At 37.2% G+C, this 18,825-nt stretch overlaps 3 protein-coding genes across 3 annotated transcripts; 1 reads left to right on the forward strand and 2 right to left on the reverse strand.

Moving 5' to 3' along the window:
- Positions 1-1,588: 1,588 nt before the first annotated feature.
- LOC102234688 lies at positions 1,589-5,449 on the reverse strand. The gene is made up of 11 exons (XM_005801501.2): positions 5,410-5,449; positions 5,193-5,229; positions 4,852-5,110; positions 4,669-4,742; positions 3,815-3,887; positions 3,628-3,709; positions 3,482-3,538; positions 3,310-3,381; positions 3,066-3,213; positions 2,210-2,297; positions 1,589-2,093 (listed from the first exon to the last, which is right to left on the reverse strand). The coding sequence occupies exons 1-11, from the start codon at positions 5,439-5,441 to the stop codon at positions 2,011-2,013; spliced, it is 1,005 nt and encodes a 334-aa protein (XP_005801558.1). The 5' UTR covers positions 5,442-5,449; the 3' UTR covers positions 1,589-2,010.
- Positions 5,450-6,954: 1,505 nt separating this feature from the next.
- Positions 6,955-16,553, reverse strand: atp13a1 (ATPase 13A1). Its single transcript, XM_005801500.3, has 25 exons — positions 16,047-16,553; positions 15,151-15,240; positions 14,592-14,855; positions 14,331-14,486; positions 13,946-14,015; positions 13,751-13,857; positions 12,495-12,624; positions 12,344-12,399; positions 12,107-12,233; positions 11,815-11,952; positions 11,593-11,713; positions 11,312-11,469; positions 10,997-11,172; positions 10,807-10,917; positions 10,567-10,692; positions 10,368-10,476; positions 10,083-10,276; positions 9,888-9,984; positions 9,610-9,794; positions 8,908-9,022; positions 8,606-8,802; positions 8,327-8,469; positions 7,844-7,955; positions 7,602-7,745; positions 6,955-7,518 (listed from the first exon to the last, which is right to left on the reverse strand). Exons 1-25 carry the CDS (start codon positions 16,398-16,400, stop codon positions 7,408-7,410), a joined length of 3,591 nt encoding a protein of 1,196 aa, XP_005801557.1. The 5' UTR covers positions 16,401-16,553; the 3' UTR covers positions 6,955-7,407.
- Positions 16,554-17,132: 579 nt separating this feature from the next.
- chchd5 (coiled-coil-helix-coiled-coil-helix domain containing 5) lies at positions 17,133-18,447 on the forward strand. The gene is made up of 4 exons (XM_005801499.3): positions 17,133-17,267; positions 17,435-17,575; positions 17,640-17,791; positions 18,181-18,447. Coding segments are annotated over exons 1-4 (318 nt in total). The 5' UTR covers positions 17,133-17,265; the 3' UTR covers positions 18,204-18,447.
- Positions 18,448-18,825: the final 378 nt, after the last annotated feature.

Below are 18,825 nucleotides of genomic sequence, written 5' to 3' on the forward strand. Positions count from 1 at the left end.
GCAAACTCACTGACGTTCATATGTGTGTGCAAACTGTGCCAATTTCCAGAAGTGCTCAGTCCCAGAGCAAAACAGTTCAGGATACTGTCCCATACCCCTGATGAATGAAACATCCCATCAGTTTTCAGTATGAAAACGTTGACAGCAGATTGAAAACAAGTGTCCTTGCTTTTTGCAAACTGGGCAATTCTGATGTTGTTTATCACTCAGATCACAGAGACAGCTTTCCGAGACGAATGGCAGACTGAATGGATGTGGAGGAGAGCAGCAGCCAGCTCTGTTAGACTGAGAGGAGATGATGGGTGTGCATGAGGGAGTATGACCAAACTGACTATTTATGCTGACTCTCCTGCTATCCATCTACTACAATCTGTAACTAATCAATCTAAAGTTAGAGACAACAAAAACAGCAAATCCAGTAAACAGTTGTTGCTCTATGCATGGGCTTTTAAGAAGTCAAACTCAAGTTAAACGAGAAGCTTAACATGTGAACTACCTCGTAGAGTTTTCCCAATTGCATGCATTTTACATGTGAACCTCTAAAAATCCACAGAGTAACTTTATAATGTAATTTTTACCAAGTCGGACATTTAAGTATTTTTATTTTTTTTTTGTCACTGTCAAGATTGTTTTCCTTTGAAAGCAAAACTGTTGTCATTGACTTTGTCAAGTTTTTTTTTTTATTATTGTTGGTGATTCACTTAAGAACAATTTCTGTGAAACCTTTACTCATTTGGATGCTAAGGCTGCCCTCCTCTCACCCCACAAGCATCAAGCCTCATTTTCATCTAAATAAGAATCGATCTATCCTGCTGTGCACCATCTTCCCTTACTAGCAACTCTCATGGTCAAAGCCCTACATTTTTCTCCTTGCTTCTCCATATGCTCTGCAATCACTCCCCCGAATAAAGAAAATCCTCCAGAAACCACACTGGGGATCGTAACTCCAGTGCAAAGTTATAGACTCGTATCGTGTGGAGGGGGAAAATAAGAACTCTTATTGCTGCAATCAAGAGAGACACAAATTAAGCATACGTGTTAATTAATGAATTGGTCCAAGAGATTTGAGAGATGGCAAATGAAGCTTTGCCTGACTGGTACAATGTCAAGGCTTCGTTCTGCATCAGTGACCAAGCCAAGCAAGAGATGGGGGTGAGTCACTGTGGGGGAGGGGCCTCCTTCTGTATGGTCAGGGGACACTGATGAAGTGCAATAGATGCAGCACCAAACAGGAGTAAGTGTGACAGGGGGTGAGCCTCTAGGGTTTCTGTATATACTGAAGAATGTGTGTAAAGTAAGAAAAGTTTTCTTTCTTTTTTTTTTTTTGCTTGAATAGTTTAACAAGAATATAATCGAAATGTTTCACAATTTAAGCTATGTCATTGCTTTTTGAACTAACATTGTCATCACATTGGTACGTTCAGGGATTTACCTTTGATTTTTTTGGGGTGTTATTATTATTCATGTTAAATAGAGCATCGAATACATAAAATATATCTTATTGTCAAAACTATTAATTTTTATAGCCTCAATATTAATTGTGATAGGTATCAACTTACTTTGGTAATCACTTTTAAGACAACGTGGCTGTTTTTTAAAATTATTATAGTTTAATTTGATAACACCAAAAACAGGGACCATACTTAGCTAGATGGTGGCAAAGTTTTAACATTTGCTAATGGGTCTAAACAGTTTCTGGATTTACAGATGAAAATGCTCTTAAGGCCAAAAGAATAATCTACTCAAGCAATTCACCACCTTTAATACGATTTTGTGAATAGCTAGCCACTGCCACCTGCTGGTCAAATCCATGTATAATTTGCCACTGCCATTAAAGTTGTTTAATGTTGGAGCATAACATAAAATGTTATTTTCTCTCTTTGTTTAACAAAACAGGACAGGAAAATCAACAAAATTGGAAAATGATATAAAAGCACAAGAACATATGTACATTTTTAACAATCGTTGGATTCAGCTGTACAGAAGCATCATCTATTGAGGACATATTGTTTATGTAGTTGCCTTTTGCAAAGGTGCCGACATCAGATTCTTAAGAAGGTTCGATGAAAGCTCCTGGAATCCGGCCTCCTCAGCTGGAGACAGCATAGAAATAAAAATAATTAGTGTGAAAGTTTCTTTCACTAGACCATCACAGAAAATGTCAAAAATATTACAAAGTAAAGATATATTGTTCAAGCAAAGTCATTACCTAATTGGACACTGGTCTTTTTGACTAACAGCTGTGACTGCTCCTTGATGGTAAGTAGCTGCTGTATCATTTTACACTGAGTGTCCATCTACAGGCAAGAAAAAAAAAATCTATAAGTTACAAAATAAAATGATGACAATATTGCATCAACATTGCTTTGGAAAATCGCAAAGCTTAGTTTTCTATCTGAAAACTGGTCGGTCTAAATTGCTGTGTGTCCTGTGTTTGCGTTTCCCAGTGATTGAATAGCAACCTTTTCGTGCTTGTTATGGAAGGAAATATCTATTGTAAATAATATCTGTGAGATAACACAAACAAAAATATACCCGTACAAAGCTGTTCCAAAATAGTAGACAATAGAGAATACTAATCTTCAAACTTACTTGACGATCAACCTGTATTCAATTACATACATGCATGCTGAAATATTTTGAATGGAGAAATGTTCAGTCTGCTCTTTTCTTTATGTCTATCAACAATAATTAATAATAATTCTAAGCACTGCTCATAGAAACAGTTAAAACCTGACATTATAGTGGTTTCATGACCACTAAAATATAAGTGGAAAAGGCTTGTATTTGTAAAAGTATTTGTGTCCCAATCATATCCAAGTTTGCCCCTGAAAAATCTCAGTTCTTATGGCTATTTCTCTTCACCCTCCACCCAATGTACTGAAGTGTCTGGTGGGTGTGTGCATGTCATAGTCATTTTGCCCAAGGAAGCAACATTTCAAATACAATACTGCAAGCCCACTCTTATGACAATCACTTTAGAGCTTAGAACATAAAAGCTTGAAAATACAATAACTTCTTAAAAAAAATTTTGTGAGGACAAAAGAAAAAGAAATCCAACATACAATCATGGCCATAGTATGCATCATGGGTCGCTGACTACAGAGGACATTGTGGTAGTTGGGTTTACTCTGTATGACAGAGTTCTGCGAGGACTGGACTGTTAACGTAGAGTTTAGAGGTATACCCGTCTCCTGTCCCATCTTCACCTTCCTACAGCGGAAAATCAATAACATGATTGGTACAAATTCAAAGAAAGTCGTGGATAAAACTGTCACGTGAACGTTTAATGACAATACAAATGTTTACTTTTCCAGTTCCTCTGCTTTTTCCTTGTGTTTGTTCATCAGGGCCTCCCAAGACTCACTTTCAGCCTTGAGCCTAAGAAAAAACAAAAAGAAAAGATCATATATGAGGCCATTTTATATTTATAATTATTCTAAAATAAGCATCGGACATGAGAGTAGACAGAACAACATGCCTGCTGATTGCTTTCTGGACATTTTCCATGGCTCTTTGCACAGCACGCTGACTGCAACTTCAAAGCAATAAAAGACACAAATGCAAAGAAGACAATCATCATGATTAATGCCAAAAGTGCAGTGAAATTTAAAAAAGTATGCATACTTGGGTTGACTCGAAGATAAGTTATGTGGTTCATTGCTTGTATTTTTGGTTAAGCAGCTCCACTCCATCTTGATGTTTTCAACTACACAAAACAAGAACAACACAGATAATATGAAATTATTGTTTCAATAATTTAAAATACTTAGCTCCAAGGAATTTCTTTTTTTTTTTTTTTAAAACTACCAACCTTGTTTTTTGAAGGAGTCCAGTGAAGCTTTTGGAAATGACTCAAGTGAATTTTGAGTTCTTTCTAGCACCATCTGCAAAGAAAATACATGTGAATAAACAAAAAATATTCTCACAGTTTGCAGACGGTAAACAGGTAGGGACACACAAAATCAATTTTAAAATTTTTACTTACAAAAAAAAGTTTTCGTTTTTTTTTAACTCACATTTTATTGTGTAATTTTGTGGCTAGTATTAATTAAATATCTAGTCATTCTTCTAATGTTGAGTAAACAATATCTATCTATTTAGCAAAATATGAACATAAAACTGTTATTGGCTATATTAGATAAGATAAGATAAGATTAATTTGTCATTGTCATCAACAGATTACAACGAGATTGAGATTTGCTCGACTCGAGTTAAGATGCAGGTTATGTGTATATACGTAATATACCAAGATAAAGAAATGAATAGTACAAAATGAGAAATAAACTTAGACATCAAAAGATGGTTGCAGCGCCTGGAGGTGTTGCAACAGAATTTACATTTATAACAAAGTGGTGTCAAGAGCAGAAGTTCTTATGCCTTTGAATTTAGTGCCATGATTGCCATCAGGTAAAAACTGTTTTTAGGCGATTTGTCCTGGTTACATTAATTACATTAATGTAGTTAAGCAATGTAAGGGTCAAGACTTAAAACTAAATTTGTTGCACCTTTAACTAAGATGTTTCATAACATCTTCAAATCTTCATTTAATCTTTTAAGAGTTGATTCAGACAAAGAAATACAAATGAGCTATTGGACCTTCATGGAGTTCAGGAGAAACTTATAAAGGTTTAATGCATTTGGTTTCTATAGCTTCACTTAACATACCTCCATTGAAACCTCCAGCAGTTTTTCAAGTCTCTCTTGTTGTGATAATGATGGACTTATGCTTCTGCACAAAGCTAGAACAGATTCATTTAAATTATTATTTGTCTTGAACAAAAGTAAACATTAATGTTTCACTGTGGGGGGGATAAAAATGTGATGGGGGGGGGGGGGGGTGTCTCTCACTCTCATATGGGTTGGGAAGGGCAGGGAGGGAGCGTCGGGTTATGGTGTTTCTCCTCCAGGATTTATTCTGTTCACGGGGATTTACGGGTTTTTCTGTGAGTGCCTCCATTTCTTGTTTCATCATCTCTGACCGTTCGTCTCCAGGATCTGTCATCTGTGTGGTAGATAATGTCGAGTCGGTCCGGTGACACTTGAGAGGAGGTTCCGACTCGGGGACTGGGGAGGAGCATCTTTTTGAAGTCTGGACCGTAGACGGGACCTTGGTATAAACAACAAAGCCAGTAACTCTCCATTCAGCAAATCATCTGTTATAAACTACAGAAAGGGCTTTTATTTCTCACCTCTACTGAGGTTTCGTCTGCCTCGAAACGTGCGCAGCTAAAGTAGGTAACAGACGAAAAAGTCGCTTTAATGTTTACATCAGACCAGAACAAAACTATCGGAAATGTCCACCAAAACATGACAGCAATACAGGTCGTTTAAAATTATTTACAGTGGTAAGGTAATGGATTTGTTTAATTTAAATAAGTTGTATTACGAGCTTAAAACAAAACATACCCGTGCTCAACTTCAGCCTTCTTTTCCGCCATTTTAATTTCAAATAGCTATCCTTACAGCGCGCCCAAAGACCAAACCCACCCTTTCAAGGCTCTAAGACTCATGGGAAATGTAGTTAAGCAATGTAAGGGTCAAGACTTAAAGCTAAATTTGTTGCACCTTAAATTAATTTCAATATTTATACAAAATACATAGATGCATTTAGAAATACTTATATGAAAAGCTGAATAGGGGCATTTTTAGCAAAGGTCATATTTATTGTGATCCCTTTGGATAAAGTTGAAAAGATTGATACTGTTTTATCTGAACAATGTTTAAATGACTTCAAGTTTGTTGCAAAAAAAATAAATAAAGGTTTACAGAGGCTCTCCAAAGTTAAAATGTTTAAATGATTTCGTTTTGTACCTCTTCTTAAAAAAATAAAACCATGACAAAACACTTAAAAACCTTTTGCGCATAAGATATGACATGTATTTTTTACAAATAAAAAATGTTTGAGAGACAAAACTAATATTGTTCAATTCAATTTGGAATAGTTTCAGCATTCAGCCTTATTTGGTAGCATGCCTCATCTTGACTTCTCGCTCCTCATCTCCACACTTTACCTACCAAAGGTTCTCCACATGGATCACATTGTGAGAACTTCTCTTGTCCACCGTTTTCCACAATGTCAACTCTGATTTTATTCTGGACTCTGGCTAGGACAATTAATTTTTGTTTTTTGTCTGAAGTACATTTTTTGATCGGCTTGTGTGAATTCACAGTGATGCTAAAACATTTTCATCTTCACAGCAGATAGCAAAAGATTTTGAATAAAAACTGATATTTGGAACTGTTCATTATTTCATCTCCCATAAAAACACCAGTTCCATGTGAAGAAAAGTAATCCCAAAAGCATGATTCTGCCCACACCATGTTTTACTACCGTTTTTTTCTGCCCAAAACGTTCAGCTTAGTTTCTTCAGACTATAATACATTCTCCTATAAGTCTTTAAGAGATTTTTACCATTCCCCATTACTTTCATTATTAGTTTTTGTTGGTGGAGCACTTAGATATTTCTCATTTCTTGGAATCTGTTTGAAATTACTCCGCTTCAGGTTAGAAAATGTACAATACTTAAAATTATTAGCCAATTTATAAACTTGTGAGAGTAAAAGTTATATTCTGCATTCATCTTGAAGTTGTAAGGTGCCTATAGTTTACTTAATTGGATATGTCCAACTTATATTGAACATTTGAGTTACTTTTGTCTTAATCAGAATCAGTTAAACTTCTTTTAATGTTGCTATGGCATCAAAACAAAATTTAATAGCATTAAAAAATATAAAAATTTCAGTGTTTGAGATTTTGTTTAACAAAACAGTACTTTAGTTTTTGGTCAGCATGGTGCATCCCATGTCATAGACACTTTGATAGTCTTATTTCCATGTTGACTTATATTGTATTCTCATAAATTTACCAGCAAAAATAACGATTGCTACTTACATTCTCTTAATACAATAAAAACACACAAAAAAGACAAAATGAACACTTCATCATTTTAAATCTTTATAAGTCTGTTAAATTTCTTTTTCACTTTTTACAAAAACAAGGGAGGGGGAAAAAAAAAATCCAAAACACTATTGCAATTCTCTTGGAGAATGCCCTTTTTTGTGCCTGTAGTTTTCACTCTGGCTAGCACAATCTGAAACTCCACTCAATACTGCTGTCTTCATGGCCTTTCATAAGAGTGGGGAGGGAAAAACAAAGGAAGGATGTAGAAAAATGGAGAGTTATAAAAACCATTAGAATTGAGACAAAGCAAATGGAAAAAAACCAGACATACAGAGTTCAGGAGGGAACAAAGAAAGGGATACACAGAGTGAACAGTCCTACAGTCCATGACTATCTCAGCTGTCTTGTGTTTGGAATAACAGCTGTACTTTTCTTCCTCTTTCAAAATCTTCTGTCCCTTTACAGTTTGGTTATAAGGGCAGCATTTGCTGTTGGCACTGAGATCAAGAAGGCAGCCTGAGAGTTCCTTTGCCCAGGAAGAACTGCAGGACACGGTCCACGAGCAGAGCAGCAACAAAGTCCACCAACAGAACTTGGGCAATTATTAATTTGAACTGCAAGAAAGCATACAAAGCATGTTATACGATCTTATTACAAGGCTACCAAAACAAGAAACGGTAAAATAATGTTAGCTCACCTCAGTTGGAATTTCTACAAGAGCAAACTGTTCATTGAATTCTGGAGAGGAACCAGTAAGTAGCCCGACAATTGCTAACCCTGAAAGTACGATACTCCACAGTAGTGGTCGATTTTCACTGAGAGACTCCATGAATGGGTGACCCTGTAAGACACAAAGAGGAATCCATTATGTACATAAATACCGGTTATTTAGATATGGTTTGAAATAACCAATACATGGTCACAAATGTGAAAAGATACCTTGTAGTTTATGGCAAAGGTGGCCATCTGCATGGCCATTGACATTATGTACACAGTGCTGTTAATTAGGCTGGGTTCGAATTCTTTATACAGATCTACAAACTGCTCCTCTCTGCAAGAAAAGAAACATAAACATGATAAAGCGTTCACAAAGTATCACTGATAGGAAAAACAGAAAACATTGTATACATTTTATATGAAATAAAACAAGTGTTTGCTCATCAGCAGTTTGGACGTCCCATCTTAAAAAGATAAGATAAAATCTAAGAAAGTATCAATCAATCCAAAAACATTTTAGACAAAAAGCTGTTAAAAAATTTAAAATGTCTAATACAAAGGCAATACTTGTGGTGAACAATCATTTCTGTTTTATTTGAACAAAGAAATGCCCATTTAGTTAAAAGTACACATTTTCCATGCTATTACTGTGATGCATGGTCTTTCAAGAGGTCTTTGGTCTTACCCCGTTGTACTTTTGCTTACCTTGGTGGACTTCTGGTTTGTGCCTCTTTATAAAGATACACAAGACTACAAAAGTGAACTGCAAACTGCAGCAGCACAGTCAACACTGTGTACAGATTGAAGATGTTTGGTAAAGGTCGCTCTCGAGACAATGTTTTCAGAGGCTGCAAAAAGAGGAGAAAAAAAAATCCTAATTTGTCTGTTTTTTAAAAAAATAAAACAAAATTACAGTGGAATTTTAACATTTACAGTAAGCACAAAAAGCATGTTAACTTTACAATAAATAAGTCAAATTCTAACCTTTGACCTAGATATAAAGAGAAAGCATCCAGCCAAAAGCAAGCCTTGCAGAGTCGCCTGGAAATCACTGAATTTGACTCCTTCGAGGTAGAGGACAGACTGGCTGTAGGCCAGCACTAATGCATTGAGAGCTAGAATCTTGAACATCTGCAGTGTTGTAACCAGAGTGCAGCGACCTTGTTTTATTACATGGCAAACTGGGGGAATAAAGAAAAAACAAAAACAAATTGAGTCAGTCTGAGAGTTAATAATCGGTTTTATTTATAAATACAGGGAAATAAGTACTGAAACATGTGACTCACTGCACTGAATGGAGGAGAGTTTTGACGTGAAGGGGGCAGCAATAGAAGCGTCACCCAGCTTGACGACTTGTACCTGATCCTCTTCAAGTTCTCGAAGAACTTGACTGAATTTTTCCTGTTACAGAGAAATCCTGATGGTTAGAGTAGTGTATGTTTCTTCATGTCACAGTAAGCACAAAAAATGGTTAACAAAAGTAAGCATTTTTCTGAGTAGCTCATATTTTTTTGAGTAGCCCATGTCAAATGTAAATGATGACATTGAACAATGAGACAGAACAGTTTCTTATTCTTATTTTTCTTTTTTACCTCAGTGCAAACTTATATTTACATACTTGCTGCTTGTACACCTGAATTTCCTCACAGTGGGACATTAAAGGATATTTCTAATCCCTTCTATTCTGACCTCTTTAATACTTAATATTTTAAGTATTAAATGTTAAATATATTCTAAGTCTTTAGTTTTATCTTTAGCCGAAAACTAGGCCTTGCTTCCTGTTCTTACAATCTAAGACATCCCAGTAGTTCTCTAAAGGCTCTAATTTAAACATAAAACAAAGAGATTTTTAATATTTGTTGGATAACTGGAGCAATTGTGACAAATTAGAGCAGAATACCTATTGTAATTAATTAATTGCCTCTATGATTACATTATGTTTCCAAAAGAAGATGTAAATATTTTCGTTAAATGATAAAGTAGAACACCTTTTGTGCTGCAAGCTGCTCCTCTCTCTGGGCCATGGCCCGCTGTCTGGCTGCTCTGGAGCTCAGTTTGACACTAGAACTAGCAGGTGGTACAGGCCTGAAGTCTGATGTTGCCGACTCCTTATCTCTACCCCGTTTCTTTTTCTCAGGCATGCGCTCTGGAGCATTGGCTAAAAGGGCCACCCCTGTGAGAAAACAACGTGTTCAATGCTCACAACTGAAACAACAGTTCTTGGCAAACTTGTTTCAGTACTATGAGTTATCTAAAAATAACTTACCTATCTGAGCATGTTTAAGTGCTCCGACATCATTTGTGCCATCACCGCACATCAAGGTCACATAACCAAGCCCCTTTAGACTGGTGATTACAAATTCCTAAAACACGTAAAATCAAACTTTTGTTTCAAACACCGAATTGAGGTAGGAAGAGAGTGCACAAACTATGACTTAAAGACTGCTGCTTCAGGACCTACCTTCTGTTTTGGACTGACTCGAGCAAATACTTGAATATGTGGTAACAGTGTGTGGAGAAGGTGGGGATCGCAGCCCAACCGGGCCAGCCCTTCTCCTGTTACACACAAGTCAAACTGTTGCACAAACGAAGAAACTGAAGGAGGGGGTAGTGCAACAGTTACAGTGCCATCAATAGATTCCCAGTGCCACTGACCTGGAAAAACAGCATTTATACATAAAACTTCTCGTTATTCAAGCCATGTGTCAAAACACTCACAGAATTAAGTGATGAACCTAATGCATACCCTGATTGAGGCTCGGCTGCAAAATAAGTGTGTGATCTTTCTGGATAAAGTGGAGCTCTCTTGCAACATGGCATGCAGTTAGGGGGTTGTCTCCTGTGATCATGACCACCTGAGAGAAGAGATGAAAGAGTCAGCCATTATAAAGCGTTGCTTATTTGAGTACGAACCCAAAATTTTCATCACTGTTTTGTTTTTTTACATGATGAGATGCTTCTTGGATCTCTTTTATCACTGCCTTGCTGTCATTCTTGAGTGGACAGGAAACAACCATGAAACCAGCAAATTGTAGATCACACTCCAAAACATCACGATTGATTTCACGGCACTGCATAACCCAAAAAGATTTTAGTTAGTTTCTATCAGGTCTGTTTATAGACACCATAGAAAAATCAAACAGCCTCCGAAAGGTTTTGATTAAAAGAAAAAAAGTTAAACAAACCTGTTGATGACTGAGGTGTCCAATTTCTTTGTAACCCAAGGCCAGAACTCGTGCCCCTTCCCGTGACATTTCTCTGTGGACTTCGTCATAATTTCCTGGACAAGCTGTAAACTACGGGCAGCAGTATTTTAGACACTTATTTTAGATAAGAAAGAGGAGAAGCTTTGAAAAATGTGAAGCTATAATTTACCATTCCTCTAAGTGTCTCTGGGGCACCCTTGACAGTTGAGATGTAGCAAAGTTCGGTGGATCCAAGTTTCTCGTACGAGGCCAAGACAGACATCCTTTTCAGAGCGCTGGCAAAATGGAAACGCTGGTGGATTTTCAGACCTTGTGTTTTGATGCCTCGTGGGAACACTTTTTCATCTGGTTTAAGCAGAAAAAAAACCCAACTTAAGTAACCATTCTACTGTTTAAAATGTACTAGTCCAATAATATAACGAGAATACTGTTAACCATATAGTCCTAGCACACTCATGAATTGCACTATAAATGTAGGAGGCACCTTTGGTAAGTGTCCAGTCAGCAGCAGTTAGCATGGCCTTCTCTAAAGGATCTCCCACCAGTTGCCCATCATCCAGAGTAACCAATGAGTGACAGGTAGCCACAACCCTATGTGTCTCAACTGGGATCTCAGAGACAGGCATCACCTCTTTCCCCTCTCTGTCAGTGAAAACAGGATGGATACAATAAATGGCAAATAATTACAACCTAAATTACAAGTACAACATGTGGTTGCTTCTCAATTTTATGCTGCCAAACAGAGAATTGGTTGACGGGGTTTACCTGAGGCCTGCTACCCCTCGAACCACCAAGCTGTCACTGGTCAGGGTTCCTGTTTTGTCAAAACAGCAAATCTCTACTTTCCCTGCAAATGGTATCCTGAAGGGTTCTGTGCAGAAAACATCTAAAGCAGAAAAAGAGTAACAAGTGTCATATTCAATACCACTTAGTGAATTTGCTGCAGTAGATATTCTACGATCCCAGCAGAAAAAGAAACAAACTTACAAAGTTTAGCCAAGGCAATGAGTGATGTGTTAACTGCTAAAGAAAGCTCTATCGGAAGTTCCGGTGGGACCACTGAAGTGAGAATAAGTGTGCACTCCAAAAACAACTTGTAGCGATTCCGTGTGAGATCCTTTGTTCCTAGGAAGGGATAAAAATAATAATAAAAAAAAGACATGTATCAGAATCAACTTCACCGTTCATTCTGACCTACAAGTACAAACTTGGATGCAAGTTTTACTGGTTTTCAAAAAATGTGTGATACATCTTAATGAGCTCATTGTTGCCACCTCACCTTCAACCCACACATATGCAGCAGCAGCAATGGCAAACACAAGGAGGAAGAGGATAAATATAAAAGTCTCCAGATTGTTTGCCGTCACTCTCTTTACACCGAAGAGAATGGTCCTTAGCAGTTTACCCTGTAGAACAATGTCACAACACACACTGTTTAGTAATGAACAAAGGTCTTAATAATAGTAAAAAAAAAAAAAAAAAACTTCAAGATTTAACAGTTATCTCTATTCCTTACCTGAGACGTATAGAATCCTGTTCTCAGTACATAGGCCACACAGCCATTGTCTACAGCTGCAAACAATGAAAAAGAGTACAAATAAATACATTGTTCAATGGTAGTAGATACTCCTGCTGACAAATGAAAAGACAGAGGGACTAGCACTTACGCTTGAGTCCAGCACTGGTCTTTAAAGGAGGAGTATGCTGAACCACTTTGGTTCCACCAGAAATTATATGAAGGCGAGAGTCTGTCTGAAGATTCAACATTCTCTCTGGATCCAAGTCTTCTACTGGCTCCTGCACACAACAGTAAAACAAGGCTTGAATTACACAATCTTATTGAAATAACAACACAATGAAAACGTATTTCCACCACTTACAGATTTCTGGTTTGTCTTTTTGTGTCACATCTAAGAACTTCAGATACTCAAACAAATAATATCAGACAAAAATAATCTGAGTAAATCCATAATTTAGTTTTCAAAATATGATTTATTTCAGTCAAATCAGCTGTCCGGTCCAACCAGATCCAACATGAAAAGTAATTGCCTTCTAAATCTAATATCTGGTGGTGTCACTCTTGGAGGCAACAATTGCCGTTAAGCATTTGCAATAACGTGAGATGATTTTTTACATCGATGTGAAAGAATGTTTTGCCCATTTGTTTTCAATTCAGCTAATGACAACAATTCAGTTTTAATTCAGCTACATTGGTTTTCAGGCAATGCAGGTTTTAGGGAGTGCAGAAGCACCTCAATTAGATTTCAGTCTAAATTTTTACTAGTCTACTCCCAAATGTTACTGGTGGAATAGGCAACAATTCTGTGGGTGCTGTGGGGTTGGAGCAGCCACGGATATTCCCAAGCATCCACATGTGACAGGAAGGTTCGTTTTTGTTGTTTTTTTCTTGGAAACTGACTTCAACAGAGACAAGTCATGTGACCTTTGTGACCTCCAAGATATGCACTGATCACCTTTAAGAGTTATCTTGGTAGATAAAAAAAGTTCCTTGTGTTCACTATTTCGGAAGAAAAATGTCTCTCACTGTGGTTTGCTCGAGACCCAAAGTCTTAGAAATAAATTTCTCGTCTATTCTTGAAATTCTTTAGATCAAGGCATGATGTGTTGCCTTCATCTCATTGTATCTTATCAGAATTTTCTGTTTGACTAATAGTGTGGTGTGGAAGCAATCAGACTTGGGTGTGGCTAGTGAAACTGAACTCAACTTTCTAAATGTGGGGCTTATAAATTTAATTTATAATTTAACAAGGCAGTTAACATTTGAAAACACCATCTTGTATTTTTTTACTGAGTTTGTCTGTCTAATTATGACATTGTTTGTTGCTCTGAAATATTTAGACACAGCAAAAACAGTAAAAATCTGTATTGAAGCAAATAGTTTGCCACAATATTATTTGCCAACCTTCATCTGTGGGACAGACTCTCCAGTCAGCATGGCTTCATCCACAATGCAACGTCCTCTGAGTAGCAGCACATCACAAGGTACCAAGTTGTCCTGGGGTGAGCGACCTATAGAATAGAAAACACACATTTCAACACAGAAAATGAATGCAAGGTTTGCGGTAAGGAGTCATAACATTTAGGACTGCACACTCACCTATGGAGACAATGTCTCCAGGAACTAGTTCATCACTAGAAATAGGTCTCCATTTCCTGTTGCGATACACCTATCAAAAACGTACATACACTTATTTTGATATGCTAGGTATATCACATTATTTATGGAAAACAGATTGAGCTCAAAAGTTTGGGTAAAATATGTTTTAAAGGCCTAATCTCTCTTCATAAAGCCAATGGAAAAAGTCCCTCAGGACTTAAATGGCCTAATGTTCAAATTTTTTTTCAATTCAATTTGCATACATGTGTGACTTTTTATTCTTCGTCAAACTCTGTTGGTTGCATAAGTGAACTTGATCATTTCACTATAAAGTTCTTATGACTAAATTAGCGACAGAATACATTTTAAACTTGATCAAGCTTACCTGGATCATATAGGGCTTATTTCCCATGCGACGTATTTCTGACATATTCCTCATTTGCTGTTGGACCAGGGATGCCTCAAATGCAACCAGCATGAACAGAGTAAAAACGCTGTAATACCAGTATTCGTCCAGACACCACAGCCCCACACAGAAAACCTGATGGTCACAGGGCAGATAACATCAAACTGATGCAAAGTATTTACATTTTCTCTTCCTGATTAATGAACCCAGACTAATTCCAGGAAAAAGAAACACACGTACCTGGAAGACGAAAAAAGGAGCTGTTGCTCTCTCTTTAAAGAGCTCCAGAAAGTCTGGCACAACCATCTCTGCACGATTGGTGCCATATCGCTTTTCTGCAACCTTGAGCTCAGTTTCTTCCTGGTATCCACGCCATGACTGGAAGTGGCCCAGTGGGTGGTTAATGGGGAATGCCACTGGAAGGAAACATTTCTTCTCGTTGTAGTCAAAAATGTAACGGATCTTTTGAAACTCAAAAGATAAGATCTTTTCCCCATTCTCATCCTGTTGATCCAAACATAGGACATATGTTTAAAAACATATATTGCAGTGGCAAATAAAAAATGAAAATACATCCAAGTAATAGATAAAATTCAAAGCCAATATCTAAATTAACCTAACAACTTCCAGATAAATAAAGCCAAATTTCTAAGCACATAGAGCTTTGATAAAAAGTAATGGCATGTGTGGCTTTCACAAACATTGTCACACTATCTTTGAGCATTTCCGTGAAGTAGCATTTAACATATTTCCAAATATGACAACAAAGGGAAATCAGTCTTTAAAGATGTGAACAAACCTGATCCCTCTGGAGTGTGACAAGCTCAGCAGAACCATTGTTAGGGGTTGGAATGACCTTTGCCAGCGTAGCCAGCTTGGGATCTGGCTCCTGTGTTTATTCAAAGAAAGAAAAGAGATGATATATTCACATGCTGTGGGGACAGCACTTTTATTTTTGGAGCACCCTAATGATATACTGAACACAACCCGCTGATATACAGAGAAAAAAAACGAAACTTTCCCTAAACAGTGGAATGATGAGGATGATGTTGGCAAATCAACATGCCTTTCAGCAAAAGTTTTGATTAGATCTGTAATTGTTCAATGTTAGGTAGTTTAAAAGATCTATTACTTTCCGACTATTTGATTCATAACAGATTTAGGTTTCCTAATGTGAGTAAATTTACAATAAACAGGATCTTTAAGACAGATATTGATTATTCTGGTATTTGAAGTTATAACAAGTACTTTAGTTACCCAGAATGTCATTCTGTTCATCAACCATCAAAAACACAAATATATCAAAAGTATATAAATTTGACAGGATTATCAACGGAACTGTTTCTTTCATTTTCATTGGTTATCATCAAGCAAATGTTTACTAATCAGTACAAACTCTGTGGATATCTGAAAGAGAACACTCTGAAGGAGAAATTTTTGGATAAGTACTAGTTATAGATAATATATAGATAAAGTCAATAAAAATGTATAATACATTACGTGATGAATAGAAACCTTAAAATACAGCCAGCACTGTATTTGTGCTATTTGACATGTTTTAATAAACATGTAGGAGTATAGAGAAAATCTCATTATACTGTATGTGAGATTTTTTATGGAACTAAAATAAATAGGTAGGATTTTTTTGTACCACCTGCTGTAAAAGTGCACATAATTTGTTATAACTGTATTTACCTTAGAGCAAGTGAGCCAACAATGCACGTGCACGGACCAGTATCCAGAGAGTGCTGTGAGGACGTGCGCGATCCCGATAGCGGCTAACGCAAGGAGGCCTGCCTCTGGATACTCTGAGGCACCGTACACTCCTAACCACACGTACACCCAGCCAGGGTAGAGAACACCCAGAAACGGGAGGACTGTGCCGTGTAGCAGTCGGGGCCTCCGTCTGTACAGCGTCACCGAGCTTACTAGCTCATCACCGGCGCCGCTGTCATTGTGGTTGTGGTTAACAGAGGGGGCCATTTGTAGCTCACCCGGTCCTCGGATTCCGTCTGCAGCCATACTCTCGTCTTTCTTGGCGTCGTTCATTGTATCCGAATCCCTCCTTGGGCCCCCTCTACCATCCACCACCACCCCGTCTCGCTACAGTCGTTAAAAATACGATTCCACACACGAAGCGGTGTGTTATCCAGCTTTGAGAGCCCGTCTTTTGGGTTGACTGTTTCCCGACCGCTGCTTCCGCATACGCAATTACGCAAAGACACGTCATATTTAAAGAGAGTCAGTTTACCTCCGACTTGCTTTTTATTTTTCTTTCTCAAAACGCCTTTACACTAACTGAGGTTTCCAAATTAGTAATATTTCAGGTTGCTTTCTGCAAATATATTTCAATGTAAGTTGGAAAAAATAAAATTAATAAACACAGGGAAACGTAAAAAGGAAACAAATAAAACAAAAAAGTTGGAGAATCGTAGATTTTAGTACGTTAACTAAAGTACAAGAAATAAAAAAACGTATTAAACTGTGCTTTCTGATATAATTAAAACACAAATTTAAAAAGTATGTGGGTTGCTTCTTGATTTACAGCGGTATTAATCGGGTGGCGCTTCACAAGCTAAAATAAGCATGCGTTTTCTCTGTTACATGACATCTAGAGTAAAGTCAAAACAATTTAAATTCAAAAATACAAAGTAGTTCTTCGTGCAATTAAATTACTGCCCCTTTAAATAAAAACGTCACTGTAGGGGCGTTACCTACATGCATGACAGACACAAACCTGCCCCAACAAAATTGAAGAACATCATCAGGATGTTGCTTTTCCTTCCAATCAAATATGGGTGTGCGTGTTGTAGCTCTTAATCGCATAGAGTTAGTTTCCACACGCTGAAGTAGTGGTCATTTAATCTTGTTTACAACGCTTACACGTCGACTCGACACAGCTTCAAACACCAACATGTAAGAATTGAAATAATAGATTATATTAGTAATATATATTTGCACCACAATGCTCCGTTCTACTGCTTTAGCACGTTGTCAAACGTGCTAAACTTTAGCACGTTGTCAAATTGATAGAAAAGATTGACCCGCCACTTGCCACTGTTTGTATAAATGTTTCCTTTCAGGCAAGCAGCTATGGAAATATCAGCAAAGTACTGTTATAAAGAACTGGAGACATATGGGTCATGCGTTGCCTCAAATCCAACGTCTTGGCAACACAAGTGCCATGACCTAAAACTCAAGGTTTCGCAATGTACATCATCACAGTAAGTCAATTGATCTATCCTATATATACATTTTTCCTTGTGCCTGACCATTTAATGTTTACAGTCCAGTGATCCAGAAGATCAGGGAAGACTGCTCCACAGAATTTGAGAAATTTGAGCAATGTCTGAAAGAAAACCTGACCTCACCTACCTCTTGTTCACCACACGTGACCCGCTTTCTAGGCTGTGCAGACTCCGTTGACCTCAGCAGCGTGGGTAAGACTTTACTGGAATTGCCCTCGCAAAGATCACACATAAACACTGGATCATAAAATGTTTTAGATATATTTGTGCAACCTGTGCTGTAAAATATTTCTCTGACACAACTCCATTAACACCCTGATGATGAGAAATGTCTCTCTATATATACTGTATGTCACATGGATTTATATTGTTTTTATGATTTAGAATTATAAAAATGCAAGTCAACTCCAAATTTAGGTCATTATTCAGTATTACTATGTTTTGACTGTTTAAAGTTATAACTCCATCTTGGTGGTACTAAGGGGGCTAAATATGTACAATTACCATGTTAGAAAATGGAATCAAATTTCAATTTGTTTTAACAATTATGCCAATCTCTGCTCTTTTATTCCTACCTTCAGATACAAGTTCTGACACATCATAGGATTCAGCAACTTCTATCGTCAGACCAAACCTCTACACAAGCTGGATTTTAATGTGTCAACTGTGTTTATTTGAATTTATATATATACATATATATATGCTGAGTGTTTAATATCTGTTTGTCTTACTGTGACCTATTGTGACAGATTTCAAATGTAAAACATAGGAATGCTCCAGCACTGTACATTACATCATTTGAATATCACTTATACTTGCATTTGAATAAATAAGTCAGGTTTGCAATATTTTGTATACCCCAGTTTTACTTAATTAATACTAGGTTTCCATTATTCATTTGGTGTCATAATCCTGTGTTGTTCTATGGTGATTATTTCTGTCTTTACTGCCGATGCCTTTTCCAGGTCATAGTCAAATATTAAACTGGAATGCATTGCTCCCACACAAACCTGACTATTCGGTCACTGAGCAATAGGGAGTTTGGGAAGATAGGGGAAAAAAGAGGAGGTTATTCACCTCTAATCAGCAGGACTACTGAGACAGACAGAGGGAGGAAGTTGAGTTATGAACCTTGTGACCATTAAGCAGAACAGACATTTTCTGGTTCAATTATTAAAGGTTTTGGTGTGAGTCATGGAGGAGAAATAGATTGCTTTATTTTTAGG

Source organism: Xiphophorus maculatus, chromosome 16, assembly GCF_002775205.1.
Source record: "Xiphophorus maculatus strain JP 163 A chromosome 16, X_maculatus-5.0-male, whole genome shotgun sequence".
Taxonomy (NCBI): Eukaryota; Metazoa; Chordata; class Actinopteri; order Cyprinodontiformes; family Poeciliidae; genus Xiphophorus; species Xiphophorus maculatus.